This window comes from Notothenia rossii, assembly GCF_949606895.1.
Source record: "Notothenia rossii genome assembly, chromosome: 4".
Lineage (NCBI taxonomy): Eukaryota > Metazoa > Chordata > Actinopteri > Perciformes > Nototheniidae > Notothenia > Notothenia rossii.
The window spans coordinates 30,251,409-30,278,517 of record NC_136902.1 but is presented as its reverse complement, the minus strand read 5'-3'; the positions used below and the strand labels follow the sequence as shown (position 1 = coordinate 30,278,517).

The 27,109-nt window shown below is 39.9% G+C and overlaps 2 protein-coding genes across 2 annotated transcripts in view; one reads left to right on the top strand and one right to left on the bottom strand.

Annotated features, from left to right (window-relative positions):
• Window positions 1-27,109, top strand: part of mtor (mechanistic target of rapamycin kinase) — a 121,521-nt gene that overhangs the window by 24,997 nt on the left and 69,415 nt on the right. Inside the window, exons 13-22 of the mRNA XM_079679044.1 lie at window positions 1,996-2,246; window positions 2,826-2,912; window positions 4,660-4,827; window positions 10,395-10,507; window positions 11,383-11,545; window positions 11,992-12,084; window positions 13,327-13,473; window positions 13,956-14,098; window positions 14,957-15,119; window positions 17,230-17,375. Of these exons, the coding sequence (XP_079535170.1) occupies window positions 1,996-2,246; window positions 2,826-2,912; window positions 4,660-4,827; window positions 10,395-10,507; window positions 11,383-11,545; window positions 11,992-12,084; window positions 13,327-13,473; window positions 13,956-14,098; window positions 14,957-15,119; window positions 17,230-17,375 (1,474 nt within the window). The remainder of the gene's footprint in view (window positions 1-1,995; window positions 2,247-2,825; window positions 2,913-4,659; window positions 4,828-10,394; window positions 10,508-11,382; window positions 11,546-11,991; window positions 12,085-13,326; window positions 13,474-13,955; window positions 14,099-14,956; window positions 15,120-17,229; window positions 17,376-27,109) is intronic.
• Window positions 20,428-23,894, bottom strand: angptl7 (angiopoietin-like 7). Its single transcript, XM_079678759.1, has 5 exons — window positions 23,384-23,894; window positions 22,032-22,135; window positions 21,751-21,945; window positions 21,331-21,526; window positions 20,428-21,202 (listed from the first exon to the last, which is right to left on the bottom strand). Exons 1-5 carry the CDS (start codon window positions 23,742-23,744, stop codon window positions 21,033-21,035), a joined length of 1,026 nt encoding a protein of 341 aa, XP_079534885.1. The 5' UTR covers window positions 23,745-23,894; the 3' UTR covers window positions 20,428-21,032.

Genomic DNA, 27,109 nt, shown 5'->3' with positions numbered 1-27,109 from the left:
TATTGGAGGACTTTTAAATGTTAGCTAACTGTCTAGCTACGCATAGGGATACGCGCTGTAAGGGCAGAACAGTTCAATCAATCTAAGTGATGAAAAGTGATACTGTACTGATATTAACTACAATACAAGGTGTTCCTATATATATGTATATATATGTATATATATATATATATATATAAATATATATATATAAATATATATATATATATATAAATATAAATATAAATATATATATATATATATATATATATATACATATATATACATATATATATATACATATATATATATATATATATATATATATATATATATATATATATATACATATATATACATATATACATATCGGCCGGCCCGGGAAGGAAGAGACACGCAGAGTGGGGGAAGTCCCCCACCCCAACGCAGCACACCCTCCTGGCCATCAGAGTCGAACTGGAGACAGGCCGTGGGGGGAAACCCGAGACCGGGCAATGTCCCCGGTAGAAACCGGTTGAAATAGCCCAAAAAATAAAAATGAATAAAACCGGGGGAAAGTAAAAAAAAGTGTCCGAAAATAGGCACTCGTGAGGCGGGCAGAGTCCCCTGTCAACTCCCGTTACATTCCTCCATGGTGTCATTTGAGCGAAAAACTTTTACCAGAACCAGGCTGGGGGGGTCAGGGCTTGACCAAGGCCGACCCAAAGTGCATGGTGGGCGGACTCATCACCTCCGTGATGAGTCTCCTTTGTGATTTGAAAAATTCCTTCGGTGGGTGGGAAAAAAAACGTGTTCGTCAGAATCGTCACTCCCTGTACTGAGAGTGGAGGTGTCCTGAGAGTGCAGCCTGCACCGGAACTGTCCTGAGAGTGGAGGTCTGCAGGCAGGCTCCCATGGAGATTCTTGTGCTCTAAAGTTGAAGTTTAGTTGATCCAATTGCCAAACTCAGCATCGCCGTAGTGAAGCTGTACCTCATTAGTTAGACCACAGAAGTTCTTTATTTATTGGATGACTTCAGTAACAGAGGAGGGGATGCCATTCGGAAGCTCCAATTTCGTGCGTCTGCCCTCATCTTTGTGGGAGAGAAACTCTCTGGAGGGAACTTTTTGAGTTCAGCTTTTGCAGACCATTTCCATGCACAAAGACCTATAGAACACACTGCAGGAAAGGTGAAACCCCCCAAAAAGCATGATAGGGCCTCTTTAAGACAGGGCTACATTGAACTTGTTATTATTTGTCATACTTTTAAGTCATATATGTCATTTTTCAAGTGTATATTTAAGAGTATACATGCATGTGCTTCTAATGATAGAACTATATGCTTGGTTATATCTAATGAACCTACATTACTGCAATGGTGGAAATTGCATACCTCTCTGACTGGCTTCATCATTGAATTGCTTTATTTGTTTTTACATTGGAACAAGAACACCTGGTGTACAGTAGATTGTAAAGGAGACTTCTGGAGCAAGGACTCGAAACACAATGAGAACAGGGGAAACTTTGACTTTACAATCACTACCTGAATGCATCGATTAAGAATCTGCCTAGACTTTAATTGCATGAGGAATACTGAGACCATCTTAGGTCAGTTGTGTTCTTAAAGTTTGGGCAAAAGATCCAGATTTGGAAGAAGTTCTCTTTCAAAATGAGTGCACTTCATGCATATTCTTTTACTGTCATGCACTCGCGATTTGTTAAGGTTGTACCCTGCTCTAGTCCAATGCATGCTGGGATTGGCTGTGTGGATTGACAAGATATTTACGAGTCTAGTCAGGACTGGAAAGCAGTTTTTGAATGTATTAAAATGATGCAAGTAAAAGCTAGAGTCATGGTTTTATACGCAAACAGGGACCTACTTCTTTCTGAGACCCTTACCGATGATGTCCTCTGGGAAAAGTGATTCCAGAAAAACATATATTCCAAACTTCTTCTTTGAGAGTTTGAGAGGTTGCACATTTTCTATTATTCATCTGTAGAAAAAGCTTGATTCCCTCTATTGTCTCTTCCCTACAGCGGACTACAGCACCAGTGAGATGCTCGTGAACATGGGCAACCTGCCCTTGGATGAGTTTTACCCTGCCGTTGCCATCGTCACTCTAATGCGCATCCTGAGAGACCCTTCCCTTTCCAACCACCACACCATGGTGGTCCAGGCCGTCACCTTCATCTTCAAATCTTTGGGCCTCAAGTGCGTCCAGTTTCTGCCGCAGGTCATGCCGACTTTCCTCAATGTCATCCGGGTCTGTGATGCCAGTATCCGAGAGGTTGGTACTACTAGAGAACAAGAGCACACCTTCTGTATGCAGGGTGTTATCTGTTATTCCTCAAGAAAGTGTCTCAGGCCCACATTGTGTCTTTTTCTGGCAGAAAGGGGCTCCCAGCACTTACAAAAAAAAAAAAGATTCTATGACTATATCTGGAGAATATATCACACTTTTGTATGACAGATATGCCCCTAGCTGTTTATTATCTATTTGTGCTACAACATGTCTGTTAGACATTATTTGTTGCCAGTAGCACAAACCGGAAGATGCCTGCTCTCACAATTTGTATGAATGAACTTCACTGCTCAGTCTGACAGCCGTACGGTGGGAAACAAAGCACGGCCAATCTCCTCCCACAAGTGTTTTTATCTTTGTTATGATGGTTACCGTAATGACTCGGACAGAAGACAAAAGCGTCCACTCGGAATGACTGCATAAAAACAGGGGTACCTTAGGAAGGAGATGCTAGGTGCGGCAGGATGTGCTCTTTCGTCATGAGAAACAATACAAAAAAGATGCTCACGCAAAAAAAACAATGTGGACACTCTTTTAACTTTCTGTGTTCTCTTTGTTCTCCAGTTCCTGTTCCAGCAGATGGGAATGGTGGTGTGCTTTGTGAAGATCCACATCCGCCCCTACATGGACGACATCTTCACCCTCATCAGAGTGAGTAACTGTGTCAACACCCCCCCTTCCTTCCCACCAATCCAAATCCCTAAACTCAGATCATCCAGCCCTCCTTATTTTCCTGAGTTTTTTTTCAAGTCAGGCAAACAGCTGCAAACTCTTAATTGCGCTCAGTTGTGCTCTCACTTCCCTCATTACGAGTAATGTGTCCAGGGCCTCTGGAAGGAGTCTAGCCCCATGTCACAGTGTACTGCACTCCATGTGTGTTGCTGCTACTAACAAGATTAGAGACTGTGGGACTGAAGGAGTGAGAAAAATGTTTCATTTGGATGATATTCTTTTTATTTTGGCTCATTGTTCAGAATAACAGGGAGAGAGAACTGGCGAGGACTCCTCACATTTTTCGTTATCACATGACGTGGAGCAACTGCTAAAGCCATCGGCCTTGGACTTGCACAAACACACTTGTCTCGCACATAATCATAAAGGCAAGGGCACAAAATATCATATGACCGTCCTTGCGTCTCGGTAACACCATTAGCGGCACTTTTTGCGATGACTGCAACCCCTCCTGAAGAAAAGTAATTGAGAGAGTTGAACCACTGCGCCTCAAGTCCCTCTGAGTTAATAAATGGCGAGTGAAACAAAGAATCTATTCATTTTTTCGCTCCAGCGAGCCTACTGCATCCAGATGAGGGGGCTGGAATAGCCATTCAGGATGTTCACTGGAGTCAGAGGAAAGCAGGATGTTGGGGGCTGCTGGAGACCTCTGGCCGCTGACAAAACACCTCGGCCAGATCTCACAGCTGAAGCCCATTGACTGATTGGCGCATTGCGTGACTCCAAGTCTTCCACCTCCAACTCCAATCGCTATTATCTCTAATGTACACAGAGGCCATGCCTTGATTTTCCAAAACGGTGTCACAAGACACACAGACGTGATGTCAGTCGCATGCTGACAGGAAATTGTCTCCATTCCTCCGAGTAGCGTCGTGACACTCTTTCTGCCTCTGGCAAGTGAAGGCTTTGTCTGTCCCTCTCGCTCATTGATGGAAAGACATTTTGACCAAGGTCTTCAGAGCCACACACACTATAAGAGAGAAAGTAGATTAGGCAGTGCTTTGTAGAACTGCACAATTAATTGAAATTACCTTTAAACAGCAATGTGGACTAGTGTAATAATTAAATCGCTGGAAGCAGAAAATAAAAAAACATTTAGAATGAAGTTGTATCGAGATACTCCGGCGTACAAATTGTATTTTCTCTTTAAATCCTCTTAAAAATCCTAAAAATCACACTACCCTCATATTTTCCAATGTCAATGAAAAATCTAAAAAGTAAAATCCTTCTATTATCAAGAATTATATCACAGTTGCAATATCAGTCAAAAATAAAATAATCCCAATGGTTTTACCCCCCCCACCCCCCGAGTCATTCAGCCCTGGTGCTTTGAACTAAGGGCAATATTGTATTTTAATTATTCATCTTGCAAGCAATTTTCTGCTTTATGAAATTTAAAATATCCTACATATGTAACATGAAAATGTTTTCATGTTTGTTCTATTTTAAAATGTAGCAGCTGTTACAAAAATCCAATAGATTATTATTTTCTTATATCCTTTACTTTATATACAGAATTTTGACCTTTTTAAAAACTAAAATATATCTCACTACAACAGACATCTTTTGTTGTGTAATGTCTTTCTTAGTTTATATATTTTTTTTAATTAAAACTCCATATAATAGTATTTTAATTCATGTCAACATCTTGTGTTCTGTCCTGCAGGAGTACTGGACACCAAACAACCCCATGCAGAACACCATCATCCTGCTGATCGAGCAGATTGTGGTGGCGCTGGGTGGAGAATTCAAGCTGTACCTGCCTCAGCTCATCCCTCACATGCTGCGTGTCTTCATGCACGACAACAGCACCGGGCGCAGTGTCACCATCAAGGTCAGTGCAATGTGCTCATCAACCCTAATGTGCAATTAAAGGCCTAAACATGTCTTAAGTAATAGTATTTCACTATTTTTACATATTGTGATGAAAGTGTAGCTCAAGAACCAACATTTTAAATAAATTGCTAAAGTAATGCTATTGATTCAGATGGTGTTTAATGAATAACACTAATTACAACTAATCATAAGGTATTTTAGTTTTTTTTGTTCTCTTTTTTTGCTGTGATACATATTTTTCTTTCGTTTATGATAGAATTTAAAACAGATAAGATATTTTGTAATTGTGACACATGAATGAATTGATAGAGTTGATCTGATTTTGTTGCAGGAAACCTACAGTAATTCTTGAAAACAGAAGAAACATAAATACAAAAAAAATGTAATTGAAACATTTGACAAATTGAACGTCTGGAATTAACTTGTGGTCGCAGAATGGAACAGTTTAAGTGCTCCTAGAAACCTCAAGGGACGGCTTGAAAAAATTGCTTGGAAATGGGATTATTGCTTCTATGAATGCTTGTGCCACAAGTACAGAGCAATAGCTGAAATAAAAAAGAAATTGAGTCATTTAAAAAGTCCATACAACAAACCAAAGTGCCTGCTGTGGCGCAATGCATAGGCAGTATCACATCAGAGAGACCTCGGTGTGTGTAGTTTTTAATGATGCACTCCCTGCATATTGCATTAAGCTCCAAGTCCTCGAGCAATGCACCATTTTCCATTTTGTACAGTCACTTTCAATTTCCTATCGTGCCTTTGACAATTTAACTGTTTGGCTTATTTCAAACTGTCGCTTTCCAATTGACCTATAATAGCTTTAAGTATTACAACAAATCCTGCATATTGTCACGGTTTTTGGTGTGGATTCAACGAGTTCTCTTTTTAGTGGAGCGTATTTCTATTCTAGAGAAGAAGAAGAAGAATTGGAGGGATGAAACCCTCTTTAATGGTCACACATGCAGAGCACACAGCACACAGTGACATTTGTTCTCTGCTTTTAACCCATCCTAGTACCAGGAGTCTAGTAGTAGGAGCAGTGGGCAGCTATTGTACAGCACCCGGAGAGCAATGGAGGTGGGGGGTTGTCCGGTGCCTTGCTCAAGGGGACCACGGCAGGGCCCAGGAGGTGAACTGGGACCTCTCCAAGTAGCAGTCTACACTCCATACTTTAAGTCTGTTCGGGGACTTGAACCAGCGACCCTACAGCTCACAGTACAAGCCCCTACTGACTGAGCCACTGCCGGATAGTGCTTTCCTTAATGACCACAAAGTGCTGTGTGCAAAACAAAAATGATAAATTCAACACAACTTCTAGTAAATAAGTGCATGGTTTGCCGAAATATCCCGCCTGTACATGAAATGGCAGCAGTTTTTGAGTCCTAAGAATGAGGTATGAGAAGTATTAAGGAAGAACAGAATAAACTGATGAATCAGTCAGATGAATATAAAAATGTTTTTGGAATAATCTTTCATAGCAATCGGCTGAAATTGCATTGGATAATCTCATCAACCATCCTGTCGTTCTATCAGGATAAAAGCTAAAGTTTGATCACAGACTTGATATAAAGGTACCATGTGTAGTTTTTGACTAAGTGCAGCACTTTTTTTTTTTACGAGTGTCTTCATACCATGCATGTATAAAGATAACTGCATACAGCAGTGATGCATAAAGACAAGATAGCCGTACTCTTGACTACAAAAATACCCAGATCTTCCCGGGTTAACTCGCCGATTTCCCCCATATGTTCTGACCTAATTTTATTTAAATAAGGCCTATTTAAGTGTTCCGACTAGGTAGTTGATTTGGCTACACACGTCTCCAATCTTTGCCAATCTGCATCGCTTGTTAAGCGTTTTGGCCCAATGACATCATTTCACTGACACAGAAATGAACAGCCACCTTTTGCCCATGGATGCAAGTGTTGGAGGTGGGGCCGCTTTCATTCCTATGGAAATGTCTTAGTGGAGTCCTGATGACTCACGGCCCGTCCACACACAGGCATGAAAAAAATCTTGTTGCTGGGCGTGTCTGAAGCTTGGCGATTTTTTGCGAGCAACGCGACCAACAACCAATCACATGAATCTCCCGCCCCCGACATACAAAGCAATAGCAATGTTAAAACAAAGTAAACTGGATATAAACTCCCCAAACAGGCGAAAACCTACCAGTTTCACCCACTGTCTCTGCCACCTCCCTCCCTGCCTGGTTCCTCCGGTTTGTATCCCGGTAAATAGTTCTGGTCGTAAAGAACCGGGTGATTTGCTACCGTAATTTCTCGTTTGGAATATGAGGAAATGAACTGCGGTCTGGCTCTCCCAGCTTGCACGCGGTTTGATTAGCTAGCGCTTGTACTGGCGGGATTTGCATAAACGGGATTTGATTGGCTGATGCCAGCTTCGAAAGCATTGGGAGCATCAAAAGTGGAACATTGCTCAACTTTTGATGCTCACGATGCTTGCAAAGCCATGCTCCGCTCCCCACAATGCAGTTCGGCGAAGATTAAAAATCTTCTACGTCACCCCATTCAAGTGAATGGGCAAAGCTTTGAAAGATTTTTTTCATGCCTGTGTGTGGACGGGCCGTTAATGTGACTGACACTAAAGTTGTAGTACCACATTGGAGCGACTAAGAAAAATAGATTAAACACTCGGTTCACTTCCTGGGGGCCTGACCAAAACACCCTGAACATCTGGCCGGTCTCAACTCATTCAAATGAAATGAGAGGATAAATTACTCTTACGCTTTAATGGCATTTTACTACTTTTAGAACCTATTCATTTAAATAAGGGATATTTAAGGGTTTGTGCTGGCTAGTTGAATTTCTTTAAAAAAACGTGACTGACACAGAAGTTTTAGTACCACAGTTTGGCCACTACAAAAATTAGCTTTGGCTTACTCAGTACGAGCACAAGCATGCAAAAGACATGATTCACATTTATAAGGACCATCTAACGCTGTGTTACTAATCCTTTTGTGGCATTAATGCACCAAGAAACGTAGTGATGCACCAGTAAAGGAAAGGAAGGAGAAGGCTGCTAGTCAGCAAACATGGATGTTAACAACGCAGGGTCTTAAAGATTAAGAAAATCATATAACGTTTTTTGAGAGGAAAGAATAGATTCTGCACCTTTAACTTTGTCTTGATTATTGGAAAAAAGGTGGTGGTGAGCTAAAAGATAAAAAAGTGAATTGTTATTTGAGTAGATAACATAAATTATCTTCCTCTGCCAAGAGAAGTGTGTGTGTGTGTGTGTGTGTTTTTTAAAGCCCTCATCACTCCACACTCCTTCCAAAGGCACAGGAGCTCAGGCCACAGTTGACTTATTGGGGTGCTGCTTTCTGTTTGCGGTTTCCATCGATATCCATCAAAAACCATACAGGTCTAAGCCTTTCACTTGTAATACCTCAGTTCAAAGACGGCATGGACCTGTAGCTGACACACTCTCCTGTTTCTGCAGCTGCTGCCAGAAGCTGTCTGGGTTTCCCCTCAAACTCTAAATCATGGTTTTCGGGCACAGACCACAAAGAGAGATTCGTAAGAAGCGCGGCCATCCTGTGCTCTCTGCTCTTGTGCTGTTTTGTCTCAGTCTTCAGTGTTAGATAACCCGGCAGCCCACAGTCTGGATAGCCCATAACTCAGGGCCTGGGTCTGGAGCCTAATCTTTAACACAGGATGGAGGTCACCAAATGGGGGGGGAGCTGGGAATCGGGTTACCCTGTAGTCCAAAGGAGAAGAAAAGAAAAACAAACCTCCATCAGGAGCTCTGTCCAGCCATCCCACAACACACACACACACACACACACACACACACACACACACACACACACACACACACACACACACACACACACACACACACACACACACACACACACACACACACACACACACACACACACACACACACACACACACACACACACACACACACACACACCCCTCGGCTCCCTGCTCAATTTAAACGTGGGGGTGGAGGTGTGGGAAAAGAACGGAAGTGGTAATGTTGCGTGTTGGGGGCAACTTACGTCATCCTTTAAGACCACCATCTGTCCACACAATATGACATCACCGGTTGCCAAATATCTAAAGATTTAGGAACAATCACACAGCTAATGCTAGCCAATGCAGCTAATGCATTCCTACTTCCAGTTAGATCTTAATTTTCCATTTTATAATTATATGTATTCAGACATGAATACATGTTTTGTTAAGACAGCTTTCAAGTGTAGACCCATTAGAAATTGAAAGAAGGCCATATATGAATACCAGTTGATTGACGTGTCTGTGCTGTCCAACAATGAAATCATTTAAAATCTCATTAACGTTGCACTGGAAACTTCATAATGTCCTTAGCTCCCATTTGTTTCCCATTATAGCTTTGCTGCTATGTTAAATTATCATAATGATGTGGATGCATTATGCCTAATTATAAGTAGCAAGGACAACAAGCAGATTCACAAAGAGTGTCATTCTAAAAATGAGTGAGTTAGGTTCCAAACAATGTGTATTAAAAGTAATTTAAAGGGGCCATATTATTCTTTTTTAGGTTTCCCTTTCCTGTAGTGTGTTGTGTTTTTGTGCCTGAAACGCCTCCATTGGAGTCTGTGGTTTACTTATGTTACATAGAGACATCACTATGTAACACTCACGCTTCTATTGGCTTGTGCTTCAAAACATTGTACGTGGTTGACCAATCAGAGCAGTCTGTGCTCTGGTTTCAGACAGAGGGTGAAAAGAGGTGCTGCAGCACAGGCAGTATGAACAAATAAAGAGCTTTTTGAACATTAAAGTATGGAAACATTTCCCAGTAGAGGCACACAATACAAATATGAACCTGAACATTAGCATAATATGTCCTCTTTAAGTTTTTTTCAAACATGTTCTGTGAAGAATGCCTGTTGAGTTAAATGCTATGTTGTAAATAGAAAAAATATATGCGAGTAAACCCTTCTCATCCACCTGCATTATGGTGAAGATGAGGGTCATAGCTCCATTCACGCAGTCATAAGGTTGCCGTTTTGGGTTCATGACCACACCATGAGTTTCTCTCACAATTGTCAACTTTGGTTTGGCACAGCTCAAATTCACACACTGTGGTCTTACTGTTTAACTCTGAAATTTGCCTGAAGTAGTTCCTGCTCTATTCTATTTGTTTAATGTGATCATTTGTTTTCATATATTTATGTATTAACTTCTGTTTTGCCAAAGAGCTCAAATGTACTTTTGGGAATCAAACCAGGGACATCAAAGATACATAGCATACTTAATATATGACAAGTCCCAATTGTAGTGCTTTTTGTGTAATTTTTTTAACATTTAATATGCTCTGTATTATATTTGATGTCTGTGTGCTGCAAGGTGACATCCATAAATAAAATATTCACTCATACATTCGCCCATAGCAGAGCAGAATCTTCCTGGAAGGCTAGCATTAGTGCCAGCACACCATCCAGTGTTGTTTCCCTGGAAAAAATGCCATTTAGCCATAACAAGCTCATTAAAAATAACTACTTAAGTGTTGCGGTATGTGGGACTGAGCAGCATGTGCTCTCCTTTGCAGATGCTCAACGCCATCCAGCTGTTTGGTGCCAACCTGGACGACTACCTGCACTTGCTGCTGCCTCCCATCGTCAAGCTGTTTGACGCCAACGATGTGCCCCTGCAGGCCCGCAAGTCAGTACTCCACATGGCTAACTCAAGTTACTACTGTGCTCAAGTTTTTCCAGCTTTATCATACTTTATTCATAGAAAGAAAATAACAGTGTCGCTACTGCTCTGGGGGGGTGATGGGCTGATCTACCAATCATCTTTGTTTGATCCCCCCTTGCGTCAACATGTGTCCTTTTGAAAGACATCTAACCCCAAATTGCATGAAGGCCTCTCTACAGTATTGAAGTATATGTAATACAGAGGATTTTATGGACTAAATTTGAAAGCTGTGGGGAAAATTGGCTCGCTTTACTGTATTAGTATATTAATAGCAGGTGTCCATTTTCTAATAAATATATCTGGCTGAAGTCTAAGAGGATATATTTTTGATCAATCTAATAGATTTTCCAGACCTTTCAGTTCATAAATTGAATCTTGTGGAGTCAAGTTTTAACCATTTAATTGTTATATATTTAATTGCTGCTGTTAACACTATTTTAAAGATATATTTCTTAGCTTTTCCATCAATGCCTACCAGAAGTACTCCTAGAAGGGCCGCCTTTGGATTGAATTGAGGTGGAACACTTCATTAAGGGCATCAAACACCTCATCCCAAAACGTTCTTAATTAAGGACATTTAATTGGTTTTGTTGGGCCCATTTAAGCTACCATTTTGGACTTCCTCAAAAATGACCTTTCCTTTTAAATCGGATTTGATTGTATTAACACTTGTACCACAATCATGAAAAAAGTAATTATATTAGCTATGATACTGGAAACATAACAAGGTTCAAATTGAAGTATCTTCACAGCTTTTTAAGTGCACTTTTATGTCCTTTCTCTCCTCTTACTGTTTGACTGAAGCTGAGCATTTCGTGTTGATCTGTGTTTCCTCTCAGGGTTGCCTTGGAGACACTGGACCGGCTGACTGAGTCCCTGGACTTCACCGACTACGCTTCACGCATCATCCACCCAATTGTCCGAGCTCTTGACAGCACGCCTGATCTGCGCGCCACCGCGATGGACACCCTGTCCTCACTTGTATTCCAGTTGGGAAAAAAGGTAGCTAAAGCTGTCCCCGGGGCTTGTAATTATGTAGCTATTATTAAAAAACTTCCAGCTTCCCTACTGCTAGCTTCAGATGAACAGCACTTCACTAACCCCTTCACCCCCCTAGTTTTTATAACTTCCTGCCAGACTGCTGATGTCATTGGCCATTTTGCAGCGGGGGGTTGGTGTTTACGAGAGTGGATGAGGTCACGTTCACTCCTCCCTTTATCCGTAAAAAACTGCTATCGTTTTCAGGCCTAACCTCAGAACCACTAACACACGTGCAGCCTCATCTGGAAACTAACGTGCTGCTTTTGATCTGAGACTCACGGTGGTTAGAGACAAGTGCAGGGTAGTTATTAGGCTTCTGGTGTTGGGAAAGAGGTAGCCAGACAAAAACACATCAAGCACATCAACACCCTTTTATTTACTCTGCTTCTCTTCCCCCTTATTTTCAGTACCAGATCTTCATCCCCATGGTAAACAAAGTGATGCTGAAGCACAGGATCAACCACCAGCGATACGACATACTCATATGTCGCATTGTTAAGGTGAGTAACACAATATATCCAGGTTTTCTATGAAACATATTAAAGCAATTGATGCCAACACACGTTTCCAACATGTCTCCTTAATTCATCAGCTTTTGTTCATTAGGCCTCATTCACCATCTTTTTTTTAGGTAGAACAAGCAAGCAATGTTTTCTTGGTTGGGATTTGTTTTTAGATATTAATAGAATCTACACACACTCAAGAACACACTAACTCACATTTTAGGTTTGACAGAATTGTGCAAAATTATTGTTTTGTATGTTTTGTACAGTAAAACAATACACTAACATGAATTCTGTATCCTATGTATTTTTTGTTATTTTATATCCACCAATAATGCTTCTAAATATGTTGGCTAGTAGGAGTACATTTTCTGCAGTACCTCTACTTCACTCAACTACTATTTAAGTTTTTAGTTTTTACATTTTGAGTCCTTTCCCTCCACGATGTGAGGGTCTAAGGACAGAGGGTGTTGTATTGTCATACTGATATTCTGTACAAACTGTGAAGTCCGCTGAGACCAATGTTACATTTGTGATATTGGGCTATATAAATAAACATTGATTGATTGATTGACCCTAGGTCCTTCATGACAATATCCTCTCAACTTTTCTTTGTAATTTGTTTGTGTGCACACCGCCTTATTTGATAGTCTCATGCCCTTTTATTTCAATTGGCAGGTTGTTTCCCTGGATATTAGGATGAACTGGCATCCTTTCTGAATTTATGAGCACAATAGGATTTATTATAAAAATACGTCATGATGTCTGAAGGCGACTTTTCTTAGGTCCTTTTTAATTATAAATTGTCAAATAAGTCCCATTGATCTTGTCTACCTCCTGCCTAGTCAGAGCCCATTATAAACACTTCATGAAACAGAGCACCTACACATGCCAGCATACATTACCCAATCAGGGACAAACAGTGCATCATAACCAAGTCATTATCATGATTTGTTTATCAACAGTTTCCCCTCAGGAAGGAAATGTGCTTCTATATTCATTGTGTGTGTGTGTGTGTGTGTGTGTGTGTGTGTGTGTGTGTGTGTGTGTGTGTGTGTGTGTGTGTGTGTGTGTGTGTGTGTGTGTGTGTGTGTGTGTGTGTGTGTGTGTGTGTGTGTGTGTGTGTGTGTGTGTGTGTGTGTGTGTGTGTGTGTGTGTGTGTGTGTGTGTGTGTGTGTGTGTGTGTGTGTGTGTGTGTGTGTGTGTGTGTGTGTGTGTGTGTGTGTGTGTGTGAGATAGGGCTATACTCTGGCTGAGGAGGAAGAGGACCCTCTAATCTTCCAACATCGCCACCTTCGTGGTAACCACGGTGACGCTCTGGTCAGCGGGCCGGTGGAGGCGGGGCCTATGAAGAAGCTTCACGTCAGCACTACAGCACTTCAGAAGGTCAGAGGAGATGATTGACTTTTCATACTTTTGAAACTCATATTCCTTTGCAGTAAAAGGCACAAAATGCAAGACCAGTGTGGCATTAGCTGTATTGTTTACCGATTGCTGTTGTATACATTTACCAGCCCTGTATACAAGCCCATAGTTTATTTGTGAATTTGTGATGACATATGGAACAACAAACTGGTGATTGATTAAAGGAAAAACTTAAACAAATAATTAGAACACACAATGAAAGCAGATGCTTCCTTTCAGAGCACAGGGGGTCACTGAGTCGACGGGTGAATATGACCTGAGCTGTTACATCACCGGTACTGTTCAACAGTTGAATGATGCAATCTTTTGGAATGACTCAGTTCTTTAACTGCCAAGATACCACAAGATTTATCCAATTTGTCCTACACACATTACCTGCAGAAACTATACTGCTCCCACGTAGTTCCCAGTGACTGAGACGGATGGTTTCTGTTTCTTCATAGGCCTGGGGTGCTGCAAGAAAAGTGTCCAAAGACGATTGGCTGGAGTGGCTGAGGCGTTTGAGTGTGGTCCTGCTGAAGGAGTCGTCCTCCCCCGCCCTGAGATCCTGCTGGTCACTGGCTCAAACCTACATCCCCCTCGCCAGGTACACCACTTCTTTGGTCTACCCTTTTAGCCGTTCCTTCTTTTAGGTTGTCCTCTTGTTGCAGTCCCTTATTGGTTTACATCCGTGGTCTACTATAACAGCTAAAAACATTAACATAATGGCCATATTAACCAATGCAAATGACCACATTTTAATTTCTCTCTTTCTGATTTGCGCTTCCGTTGTTACAGTTGGTGGACAACCACCTTTGAGCTAAATCTGGTGGAGAAATAAGGTTCTGGTCCATTGAAAAAAATAAATATATATATTCAATCTGCAATAAGAAGATTCAAAAATGTAAATATTTATATTGACATAAGAAAAGTAAGTTAATATATTAATTATGAAAATCTGATTATTGCTATAAATGTCCAATGTAAAACTGTAATAAACGTAAGTGTTTTAAAAAAAAAAAAAAGTATTGTTATGCTACTATTGAGGAACCTAAGATCTAAGCTTTTCATGCATTACATAATTACACCGTAGTTTTGTATATGTCATGACAATAAAACCTTTGAATCCTTTGAATCTTTGAATTGAATCTAATGCCACAGCTTATCAGCCTAAGTATTGTACAGTTTAATAGGGAGTCACAGCAGTAATATATCAGATGTTATTGTGGATCCAGATATGACTGGGTAACTATACATTTAAAGCAGATTCTACTGAAAAGTACTACAAATGCTTCATGATCAAAACTATAGTATTTGGATTTTACAGTTATGCTTTTTACATGCTATAAAATAATCCAACTGCTCTCTTATATCAGTTTAAAGCCTGTCTTTGCAAAAATGTAATGCTGTTTCACACATTGGGTATCTTTGTTTAACGTGTAAACGCTGTTCCTGTGCCGCACAGGGACCTGTTCAACGCTGCCTTCCTGTCTTGTTGGTCTGAGCTGAGCGAGGATCAGCAGGACGAGCTGATCCGCAGCATCGAGTTGGCTCTCACCTCCCAGGACATCGCAGAGGTCACACAGACTCTGCTCAACCTGGCAGAGTTCATGGAGCACAGCGACAAGGTGAGCATTGAACCGCAGCAGCTACCTTAGTTAGACCTTTTACTTTACCTTTTTATTTGGTATCTTTTCTTTTTAAACATTTTATTCAAGTCGATATTTCTATTAAATGTTTTATTGCTTATCTTTTATTTGATTGTATTCTAAAATGGAGCAAAAGTCATGAAACCATTTCCTTCTATATTCAATAAATAATGCAATAAAAGGTTCTAAATCCCTCTGATGCAATTCAGACCAAATCAAACCATGCTTTATCGAATTGCCTGCAGTCCTTTATATAAGCTAGAATTGTTTTTGATTCAAAGTGTATTATATTAGGTGTTTTATTTTAAAGGGTTGACAAATACAAAAAAATCTGTCTTATATAATTGAATCTCAAACCGCCCATAATAAATCCACAGGTGTGAGGTGTTTTTCATTACCACCAATGACTCAACTTTAACAAGTCTATTTCTGAGCTTTTTATACACAAACTGTCAAGCCCCTTTGTGGAACAAAAGGTCCACGCCAACTGGATGTGCATGACATTACATTCACTACATGATGTTGGAATACCTTCCGAAAATGGGCTGTACTTACATTGTCTCCAGCTGGCAGAGCAGCACCATTCAGACCTCATCTGTTTTGACATTGTCATTGTGGAAACAACGATGATGGTTGACTTGGCCAAGTTCATTTTAAGGTTTTTCTTTGTCATCAACGTATTTTCACACTAACTCGTGCATGAAGGCATTCGGTGTTATGAATTTTAAGCATCTGCCGGAAAATTCAAATGGTGAATCAGATGGTAAATAGAGTTTATGACCTCAAGTAACGGCTACGCCTAAATAGATGCTCTTGAAAACATGAGAAGTCACCCAAGTATCCTCATATGCCCTCATATTTTGAGGAGACATTAATGCTTTAATTCACTAGGCATACCTGCATCATGCTGTGACATAGCATCTTTGGTGTTGGCCCAAAATGGTCATCAGCCTTTTTGAAATTGTTAAAGGTGATTGTGTGTTTGAGATATTCCCAGTCTGCACTACATTACACTCTTAAACAGTTAATTAGAAATAGTTTGCTCTCAATTTGATAAAAAAAGGAACGGGAAAGCATAAGATGACATCAAGGTGACATATCATCACATCATTCATTTTCCAATGCTCTTTCACCAACATCTATATCTGGAGCAGTGTTTCTTTTGATTGGGAAAACCTGTTGAAGTCTGACGAATACACATTTTTCCACTCATAATTTCCAGGTAAAGATATTGCCGCTAAGTGCAATTAAAATGTTATGAGCAAAACAGGCCTACATGTTGGTTTGTTTGCAAATATATTTTATTCTGTTTTATTGTTGCTAAAAATCTGTAGGTTTATTTGAGTGGGCTTCTTTTAATTTAAATAGCCCACTTTATAATAATAATCAATGCCTGACTTGATGATGTCATTATTTCTATAGCCTTCCTATCAATTGTTTTTAAGCTTAAAAATAACCTCCTGAAGAAAATGAGCCTTAATGACTTAAATTGGCACATTAAAAGTATGGACTCAAGTGTTCATGTTAATAAATGTGCTCTGTCGGTTCCTAAAAAAATAAATACTAATACAAACCAGTAATATCTAACCAGAATTTCTTCCATTTGTCCGGGATATTAATATCTTCTCAGAAACACTGATCCCTTCCTAAATGACATGCAAAGGTGTTGCAAACCAACTAGAACAGGTCATAGAGAAGCCTTTCAAGATGCCATTTTGTCCCTAGGCCACATGTTGATCTAATTAGTGATGACACTGTTACGTTGAGTCCACAGACCGTCATGTGGGGGTCATAATATACCAGGGACACCCCCTGCTGTGAGGCTGCAGTGGAAACACGTGTAATGCGACCTATTTGGAGCCATTGGAAAGAAGCGAACCAGGCTATCAGACACCCTTTGGCACGTCAAATGGCTAGATTAACCACCATATTTTGAGCATTAAACACAGACTTTTGCTGAATAATAAGTTCAATGTGTGATGCAAGCCTTGCTGATTGCCAATAGAGAGCAACTGTCCATTCAACTTCCATTTCATTTCGATCTTACTCAACAATTTGGTAATTTTGTACAATTTGTTTCCTTTTCCAGGGCCCTCTGCCCCTCAGAGATGATAATGGAATTGTGCTGCTGGGGGAGAGAGCTGCCAAGTGCCGTGCCTACGCCAAGGCTCTGCACTACAAAGAGCTGGAGTTTCAGAAAGGTGCTTCTCCTCTCATCCTGGAGGCTCTTATCAGGTAGGTGGTCTTCATACCATATCATTCCATCTTGGCTATGCACCGGAATTTGCGCAACCAGCCACGGTTGCGGTTAATACGATGAACACAGCATTATACAAAATAAGTTTCTGATATTTAATACATGTATGACTTTTCTTCTGTCGAAAAAAAGCCAACGTTCATTTTACTGGTTTAATTGAGCTGTCTATAGAGATTTGCTACATCGAATGACAGCATTGCTAGCTAGCTAGCTAACAAAGTGATTTTTTTCACTTCCGTTGAGCGCACAGCAGCCATGTGAGATTTGAGATGACACTACACTTTGAAAATACACACACTGCTTACATGTTCAGTTTATAAAATGGAAAGGTACTGCAGTGTCCGCCTCACTTTGCTTATTTGTGTATGTTCTCCTTTGGCCCCTGCACGTTTTTCACAAGTTATGTTCAAATTATTATGTAGCTTTATACAAAGCTGTATATATCTTCTTCAGAGTAAGGACTTGCTTGTGACTTTCAGATTTTATCATAATTGGGCACTGCTGGTGTGGATTCGTCCTCATCACAAAAACGAGGTTTGACAGGCGGCTCTGTAATAAACAGTTACTGCATTAGAAGTTATTGCTTCAAGACAAACATGAAACTATTCTTTCAAAGTCAATTTATATTCTAATAAATACACACTCAGAAAATGATATTACACATATCCTCACATAAGCCTTTGATATCTTCTGTCATCTTTTCCATACTCCTTTCTCATCCTTCTTTATTTCTATGCCTTTGGCATGGCATGGAAAAATCTGTTTTCCAGGCATCTAATTGGACGCCTGCCTCCTTTTCATCTGTGAGTGTCTGGACTTGTGTTTCTCAGGGGTCTGTTTTCAATTTCTCAGGAGCCTTGATGATGATGAACGATGGGGGCCGGCACTCTGGTGTTTTCAATATCCCCATCTGGTTCTCACCTCTCCAGGATTTCCCATAAAATATCCAGAGGCTGGTGTGCATAAGCACTAAGTTAACCTGGCTCGACTGAGTAGTTTCTGTATTTAAAAAAAAAAGAGAAAAAGGTTCATATCTGATGCACACTTTTTGATGACGTGGAGGCAGAGCACTTTTGATGAGTCAGGGCATTTGTAGATGAGTTTAAAATATTTTGAGGATGTTTATTTTGTATTCTCTTATATGGATAAATACAATTCAAGGTATTCCTTCTGAATAGGTGACATAACTCAGACTTTTGGTTTGAATAATGTGTGAGGGATTTAAAAAAATACATCTAATAATTAGTTTGAGGTCTGACTATATTAGGCTTTGGAAAGAGCCAGGACATTAGTCACATTTTCCCCAACAACAGAGGAATATTGTTAATTGAGCATTTGGTCCATGGTGTTATTAGTACATCGTCCAGTGTTTTAATATTGACTTGGATTAGTCATTTGTTTCGGTTTTTATTTAATTTGACAGTCTCTGTTAGAATGGAATGATGGTGTGAAGCTGTGTGATAGATATTATTAAGGTCTGTTTAAGTAAAGTGCTCCCCCATTTACTAAGTTAATATGAATTTGGTGGTTCCATCGCCACTGTAGGAACTACAGCCGGGCATTAGTGGCATCTGGACAATGTGTTAATAATAAATTGGTAGCCATAATGTTACCAGGCACTATGGAAATGGATTTTTAAATAAAATGTATGTTCAGATGTATAGAGCGCTGTAAACTGCAAAACTCCATCTTATGCTAACCATACAGAGAGGCTTTTGTGCATTATTGTATTTTACTTCTTAACTGCTCTTATGGGTCCAATGTAGGAGTAAAAGGGGGTGGGCACTATAGTAGGAACACATGTACAATGTAATGCAATCCATTAGCCACTGGAGGATATTCTACTTTGGTAATAACTGCATTAGATGTGTGGGTTAAACCGAGAACAACATATACACTTCATATATAGAATAATATAATCTATATAGATTTATATAAATGTTTTATCAGGGAAATCATATAATGAAATTCAGGTCAACAACATCTCAAAATGTAGCTTCCAGAATGACCCTTAAATTGAATCCATAACACTGACAGTTAAAATAAATGTGGATCATATTAACTACCAAAGGGTTGCATCAACCTGTAGCTGTTTTAGTGGATTGCATTACTTTTTATTAAACACCTGTTCAGTAGATGCGTAGGATTCTCCTTTTATATACTATCTGGATTCCAAGTGAAAAATATGTGAAAGTAAGGACTTAGTTATAGACACACACAATAAATCAAATGTGTTTGCTGAGGACTACTAAATCCCCATTAACGTATTTTTCTTAACTTTTAGAACAATAAATTCAACACTATATTTTCTGCAATTCTTTATTTATAATACCTGCTGAAAGAGCCTGGAAGTCATATTCACCTAAACACAATACATCTTTAAGATTTCTATCTTAAGTTAAACTCTCCACAGATAACTTCAACTTCCATTTGCAGCCGTTGGGTTTCCTAAGTGATGCACATCAGTGATTAGAAATCAATCTTCGTCAACAGAAACCAGCCTAAAGCTGTTCTTACACCATCCATCACTGTTCAAGGTCTCCTTTTGTTGTTGGGGGCAAAAGTTTGAATAGTTTAACCCTTAGAAATAGAAAGACCTTGACACCATCCAAAGTTGCCTTGGGAAGAGAATCGCACTAAGCCCATCAATGAGCATATATAGGCAGTGCTCCCTGTCTGTAGGTATATGAATGCTCTATGGAATTCTTGGTTGGTTAATAGCGTAGCATAGTAGTGTTTTTGTTTTGTAGGTAGTAAACCTAAAGGCATTTAACTCAACAGCAGAATAGAGTCTGTGTGGTCTTCAGTCTTAGGTTTGGCTTAGGTGCCCTGGGACCTTTGTCCAGGATGTCAGTAAACGACCCCAAGAGTCAGAGGTCGGTGGCTCAGGGCACATATGTTGCTAAATTTGGACAGGAATGGACACCTTGGTTTGCTTTTAGACCTCCATTCAGTTGGACACATTTCAGCTATGCTATTTAGCCAGCCAGTGGAGTGAAAAGAATCATGTTGAATAACCAGGGTATATGCTTTGTTTCTTTTAAAAAATATGTTTATTTTCTATTACATTAAAACAACATAATTACAGAGCTGTACACATTTTACAAATGACACATTTCTGTCATCAATGGTTAGGGTTTTACAATAAAATGCAGCGTAATTCATAGGAAATACCTTTTTGGTTGATCCCATTCCATCAACACACATAGAACTTTTTTATTAGTTCCTACCAGTCCATAATGATTTACCTCGAACCAAACCACTCTGGAAAGATTATTTATACTACCCATAAATTGCTTTTGTTAACTGAAACTAGCATCCTAGTGCTTTCAAGACAAATGAGACAAGGAATCAAAATCCAGTCACCGATACAGGACAGTGGTAAAAGAGCATCTATCAAAGCTTTTTTTAAAATAAAATATCTTACTGATAAATACAATTAACTACAATTTACAATCAAACACCGCAAAAAAACATTACACATTCATTTGACTGAAACTCAATCAGACCATCACAAACGACATTTTCGTTTCTCTCGCAGTCGAGGGGGTAAGCCACAGTTTGGTTGAACATGTATTAGTGATATCTCTCAGCATTCATGCGTATGATCTTGGTCCAGGACACAGCTGAAGCACTTATGGTTGAAAATCCACTGGCCGGATCTTCATCTCCACTTTCTTGAGGGAGTAGTTGGACCCGTGCCAACCGTACCAATTGATCCCATCTGACTTCTTTGTGTGCTGACCGTAGCGGTAAAATACGCCGTTCAAGTTTGAGTCAGTGCAGCAGTTGTACCAGTAACCACCTGGAAGGAGACAAGGGAAAATAATCAAACTTAATGCTAATGGGAAGGAATAAGTATCTGTTACATCTACTATAAATCACACCAGTAAAAGGAACGTTTTCTGTGGATTTTTTTTGCAAAAAACGTACCTTTGCGCATGGAAGCACAATGGTCCACACATTTGTCATTGTCCTTGTTCATGGTGCTGAAGTTGGTGTTGTTGTGGTAGCGCAGGGAGTCTCCAGCGTTCCCACTATAGTTGGCAAGGAAGAGCTTGTAGCTGTTCAGCTCATTACTCACACTGAAAAAGCCATATTCGGCGTAGCGCGTCTTTCCTTCCCAGTCCTGCATTGAAAAACATATAACATTATTGAGAATATTGGCTTTCAAGGTGTGCCTGAGATAGTTTTATTTATTATTGATATACACTGCCTACCCTTAGAACAAACTGTTTCTGGGTTTTTACCTTCTTACTTTTAGCTATTAAAGGTTTATCCACTATTAGCATATTCATGCTCTTAAGTGTCTCAACCCAAGCTATAATAAGTGCTGTGCTTTCCAACACGTACCTCCATCTCAATCCTGAGCACAGTGGGCTGCCTTGTTAGACGGAAGATGTTGTCATTGCCTAACCAGAAGTCTCCGCGGATAGATCCAAATCCATTTTTGTACTGCTTCCAGTCCTGGTTAAATGATGTCAGACCTACTTTGCGCCTCTGGATCAGAGTCCAACCACCTCCATTGGTTTCCATATCACAGAAGACCTGAACATATTTACCATAATGTTAAGCAGATGGCCCACTCTGCTCCACCAATAAGTGCAAAAATAAAATGCTTAAGTTCAACTTACGCTTAACTCAGGTGTACCCAGAAACTCATCTTTAGGAAGTTTGTACTCGCCAGAGATCTTGTAGTTCTTGCTGTTCAGCAGGGATGAGCAGTCATATATGGCATCTGGAAGAAAAAAAAGAACCCTTTTCAGTTATGATAAAACCATATGCAGGTTCATAAAAAGAGTGAATGTCATAAATCTGAACAGCTTTATGGATATCTGAGTGATTGGGCAGATGAAAAATTGACCTTTACCCCCACCAAAAGCAAAATAGAGCAAAACACAAGGCTCAGATTTTTGCATAGTTCTCCTCAGACTTCAGTCGCAGTATGGTAATGCCATTAATGGGGCTATGGGATCACTATGGAGCATTGAGCCCAATACTTTAAAAAGGCTGTGTGAAAGAAAGAGAGATGGAAACCTTCCACTTCTTCTAATCTTTGCATCCCTTCCTGTTCTGCCCTCCTGTCTCTAATTTACTCAAGTTTAAAAAAAGAAAAAAAAAAAAAAAAAGGCCCCTGTGTTCCCTGTGCCAGTGACATAAATGTGGCCCTGCTAGACCACACAGTTAAGGTATTGAAATAATAAACTACGTCATGCCTGGCTAAGCTCCTGGAAGCGGCCAATGCTGATTAGTGTCGGAGATCATTTGTCTTTGATGGAGCTCTCTATTGACACCCCTGCAGATGAGCCTCCAGCTTCAAAATAATGCTTTTCACTGCTGTCAGGCAACTCAGATTAGTGTGAGCACTGTAATTTTCTTCACAACAGATTCAAAAAAAAGATTCTGGGACCAACCAAGCAATAGACATGGCTGATTATAGTTTTTCACGCCTGGAATAAATATATAGTTTCTTGTGTGCAAAATATTTAGCATATTTGAAAAATGCTTCAGATACTTTACGTCTTCACATTCCAGTGAAATGGATGCCTATGCATTTCTCAGCTTGTTATTTACTTGAGTTTATCTTTTCAAATAAAAAATGAGTACTCTTCACAATTGCAAGACACCTTTTTGTAAAATGAAGACATGCTGAACATGTGAGTAGAAAAAAGGTACATTTTGAGTTCAATTTTATTCCAAAATCTTTCCCATCTGGTGAACACCTGGAGTGTGAATTTGACAGCAACTGCTTAACAGGCAGAGGAAAAGGCCAGTTGCTCAAATATGCACTGGAATCACCAAAGGGTCAGTTTTACAATGTGTGATCATTTTATTTAAAATCTCCCCCGGACTGTTTCATGTGAATACAGTTCAGCAAAAATAACTTACTTTTTTTAAAGAGGTAATGACACCAAACAGAAGAACAAACAATTCTGGTCATTAATTCCTACTCTATTGCCAGCTGCTACAACGTGTCAATGCTCACCTGATGAAGTCTGAGTGGCAGACTGCAGGGTTTGCAGCTGCATGATCTCTACTCGGTTGTTGATCTCAGAGTACTTGCTCTCCGCCTCCGTGACCCGGGCTTCCTGGTGCCGGTTCTGCTTGTCCAGCTCCATTACTTGCCTAACAACGCTCATCAAGTCGGTCTCCTGCTTGCGACTCATCTCGTCCAGGATACTGGTCAGATTGGCCACCTGGACCTTCAGTGAATGCACATCGTTGCAACACTGATTCTTGGAGGACTTCAGAGATGCCAGTCTCTTCCTGGGATTCTGGGCCCAAGTCTCCGCCAACAGAAGAAGCGTGAGCCCAAGAGCCATTACGCTCAAATTAACTTTTGCCATTTCTTATAGGAAAGTACTTCAAAAAAAGTAGTCGTTCCCTGGAGAAGGTCTTTGCTGGAAATATCAAACGGACCAAAGCTTCGGCTGACCGGTAAAGTTGGAGCTCCTCACCCAGGCTCTGTCTTGTTTCCTAAGTGAAGCCCTCCTCTGCTTGAACATCTTAAATATTTTGTATGTGGGTCCTCCCCCTTTCCCCCACTCTGCGCACTATGCTGACCCTCTCCAACCTTCAGGGTGGAGGACCTTTCCCATACCTCCTCCCCCTGGCCCCCCGCCTACTTCTCCACTCATCTTACTTTCACTCATTCCACAGAGGTTTTTGCCCACGTTTCTGCTCTCTTTGTCAGGTGTTGAAGGTTTCCTGGCAGTACGTTTTTTTTTTGCCTCTGCCTGGAAGGGCAACATTAGAGGCTGAGGACGCAAAACAAAGGTTACTGTCTGAACTCAATGCACTTACAATTACAAGCCATTTGGTAAGTTGTGAAACGGCAAACTCTTAAATACTTGCACTATATTAAAGTTATTTCGCTTTGAAGACAAATGTTTACAACATTTAAAAGAATGTTTCAGGCTTAACCGCCATTGTATGTAATTATCCTCCCTGTCTTCACACTAAAATTAGCCTGTTAATGACAGATTTGACTCCTATCCTTGGGGTTAACCATTTCTTCACTAAATGTGGTCTTCACATGCCAAGAGGTGTGCAAAGTCCCTAATCACTCTTAATTGTGGGTTAAGTGTTCTGTTGATGCTACCCTTTTTGGCAGACTTTGAAATATAAATGTTTTCTGCAGTGCCTTTCAACATAACACTTTAAAAGGGTGTTGATAAAACGGGAAATGCTTCTGAAAAAAATTAGGCCAATATACAGCCTCCATTAAGAAGAAAGAATGTATTCAGGAGAGGGCAAACACAGTCTTTCCGAAAAGATTAAAATAAGATTCATAAATTTTACTCTTGACTCTATGCAGGGAAGTTTAACAGAAAGGTTGAGGTTCTTCAGATCCAAAATGAATCTCTGATGTCTATCTAGTGAATAATACTGCTGCTCTTAGTCATATTATGCGAGTAGTAAGATGAGTCAATGCAGAGTTCAACCCATGCCTTGTATATTGAGGGTCTTTGTTCGTTGGGTGCCTTGTTTGTGTCTTTAGAACTCCAAAGGTCTTTAAGTTGTCCTAACGATGGTCCCTTAGCCTTAACCTTATTCCAACCCTAACCCTTCCACATTGTGTCGCTTTTGGCACATTGAATACATGTATTCGTTTTCCATTGACCCATGAATTCATGTTTGACCCGGGTCACCCTGTCTGTCTGGATTGGGTATAAAGGAGCTCTGTACAATGGTAAGTATCTGGTTACTCTTGACTAATTCAGCCTGTGTATATTTTAATACTGTACGTTGTTGAAAGGAAACGCTCATAGGCACATAAAGTGGTCATTGCGGTTGGAGCCAAATGTTAACTGCTACAATAGTGGGGCATACAAAAAAGCCTTGTAGCAGAAAGTGTTCGTTTTCCATCTGCAGCCGAATTGGGTGCATTTGTCCAATCATTGATCTGGGCGTGAACATTCTACCGTTGCAATGTCAGATATCAGAGAGGCTTTCTTGAATCTCCATTCTGTGGAATTTCTATCCCAGCTTCCCGAGGAGCTGCCAGCCTTGCCAACTAAGATGAAGGCTTTGGAGATTAGGCCAGGTTGTGGGGTTTTAGGGGGCGTTTACCTTGGATATGGGAACAGCAGATCGTGCATGACTTTTATGATCCTCCACTATGCCTGATCATTGGCGTGCAAAATAGATGAGCTGCCATGGTGAGGTGCCAGGGTATGCTGTAAGTATAGGGAGTTTTGCGTAGCAGTAGTAACTGAGACATGGCTGTACCCGGACATTCCTGTCAGTTTTTACTTAAACTTTATGGCTTTTCCCTTCTCCACATGGACAGGAATAGTGTGTCTGGAAAAGGTAGGTATTAAGGCGTTTGCAAATTCATAAACAAGAAAACATTTCTCTGTCCAAGCATTCAAACACCATCGATTTCCTTCAGATGATTTGAAGACTTTTTTGCGCCATGATGCAATGTTTTTACAAGTGGGTCTACATCTGAGTAATGCAATAACGACCACAGCAATCGACTATTTTAACAATAAAGTATTCTAGAAATAATATACTTGAGATAATAAATACTTTTGCTTTATTAAAGACCAATAGTAAATAAAGCTACAAATAATTCCAATTCTTGCTATGGCATGTATATGAATTTCTTGCCAATAAAATGTTTTAACTGCAATGTATTGTACAGGAAAATATTAACCAATGGAGGCAAAAACAAGGAGCTGAGGGCGGAAAGGGTTGACGGAATATTAGCAGTAACTTAATATAACTGTTGAGAAAAAAATATCAACACTTTTACTGTAATTTCCCCTATTATTACATAATTTAACATCACAAGCTGAAACATTGTTTTTTTAAACATTGCTCTTTTTCTGTCCCTCTTGCTTAATGTTTGGCATCAAACGAATAATGAAACAGTTTTGATTGTTCTGCTCAGCATCATGCGGTCTGGTGCACAAATTCCAAATGATTACATAGTTATGAAAAGGTCTATTATTGCTTTGATGTTTCACCCAATAGCAAAACATTTGGATTTGTATAGCTCCTTATTTTTATGGGGATTTTGCTTCTGTAATGTTGCTGGCCATTTATTTTTTTAAATGTGGACATATGCTTTTAGTTTCCTGGATTTGTTGGATTTGTAAGGTCCATATGGGAGCAATATTCAATTTTTCATCTCCATACAAACAAAATAGATTGCCTTCATGTACGGTTTGTTGAAATGCTTTTAATTGCCAGACAAATCCTCCACTCTGATTAGATCATAACATGATCCTTGCCTTGAATTTCCTCCATTTGTCAAAAAAGTGGCCACAACAACTCTCCATAATGTAATTGTTAGCCACAATATGTATGTGGCTTAGTTTCATGTGGTTCTCTTTGCGTAAAACCGCAATGTGATGATTGCAGGGTAAATAAAGTGAGTCACCACATAATGATCTCATTGAAATCCAGTCTTACCTTTCCATTATGTTTGAAAACATTCCGATGATATCTACCAGAGAGAAACAATTAACAGGTAATTCAGTTAGGATAACTATCTTTGCTATGGTATGTTAAATATAATTGAGTTATTGGAAACTAGCACCAATTCTCCTGCCAAAAGTTGATAGAATTGTCAAAATTTTATAATTTTGACCATAGCTCTTCTCTAAATAATAATTCTTGCATTGGCAGATGTTCCGTAAATAATGTTATGTTTAAAGGTGTGTAGTGCCTGTTGACCTCCCTGTAAAATCTTAACCTCAAG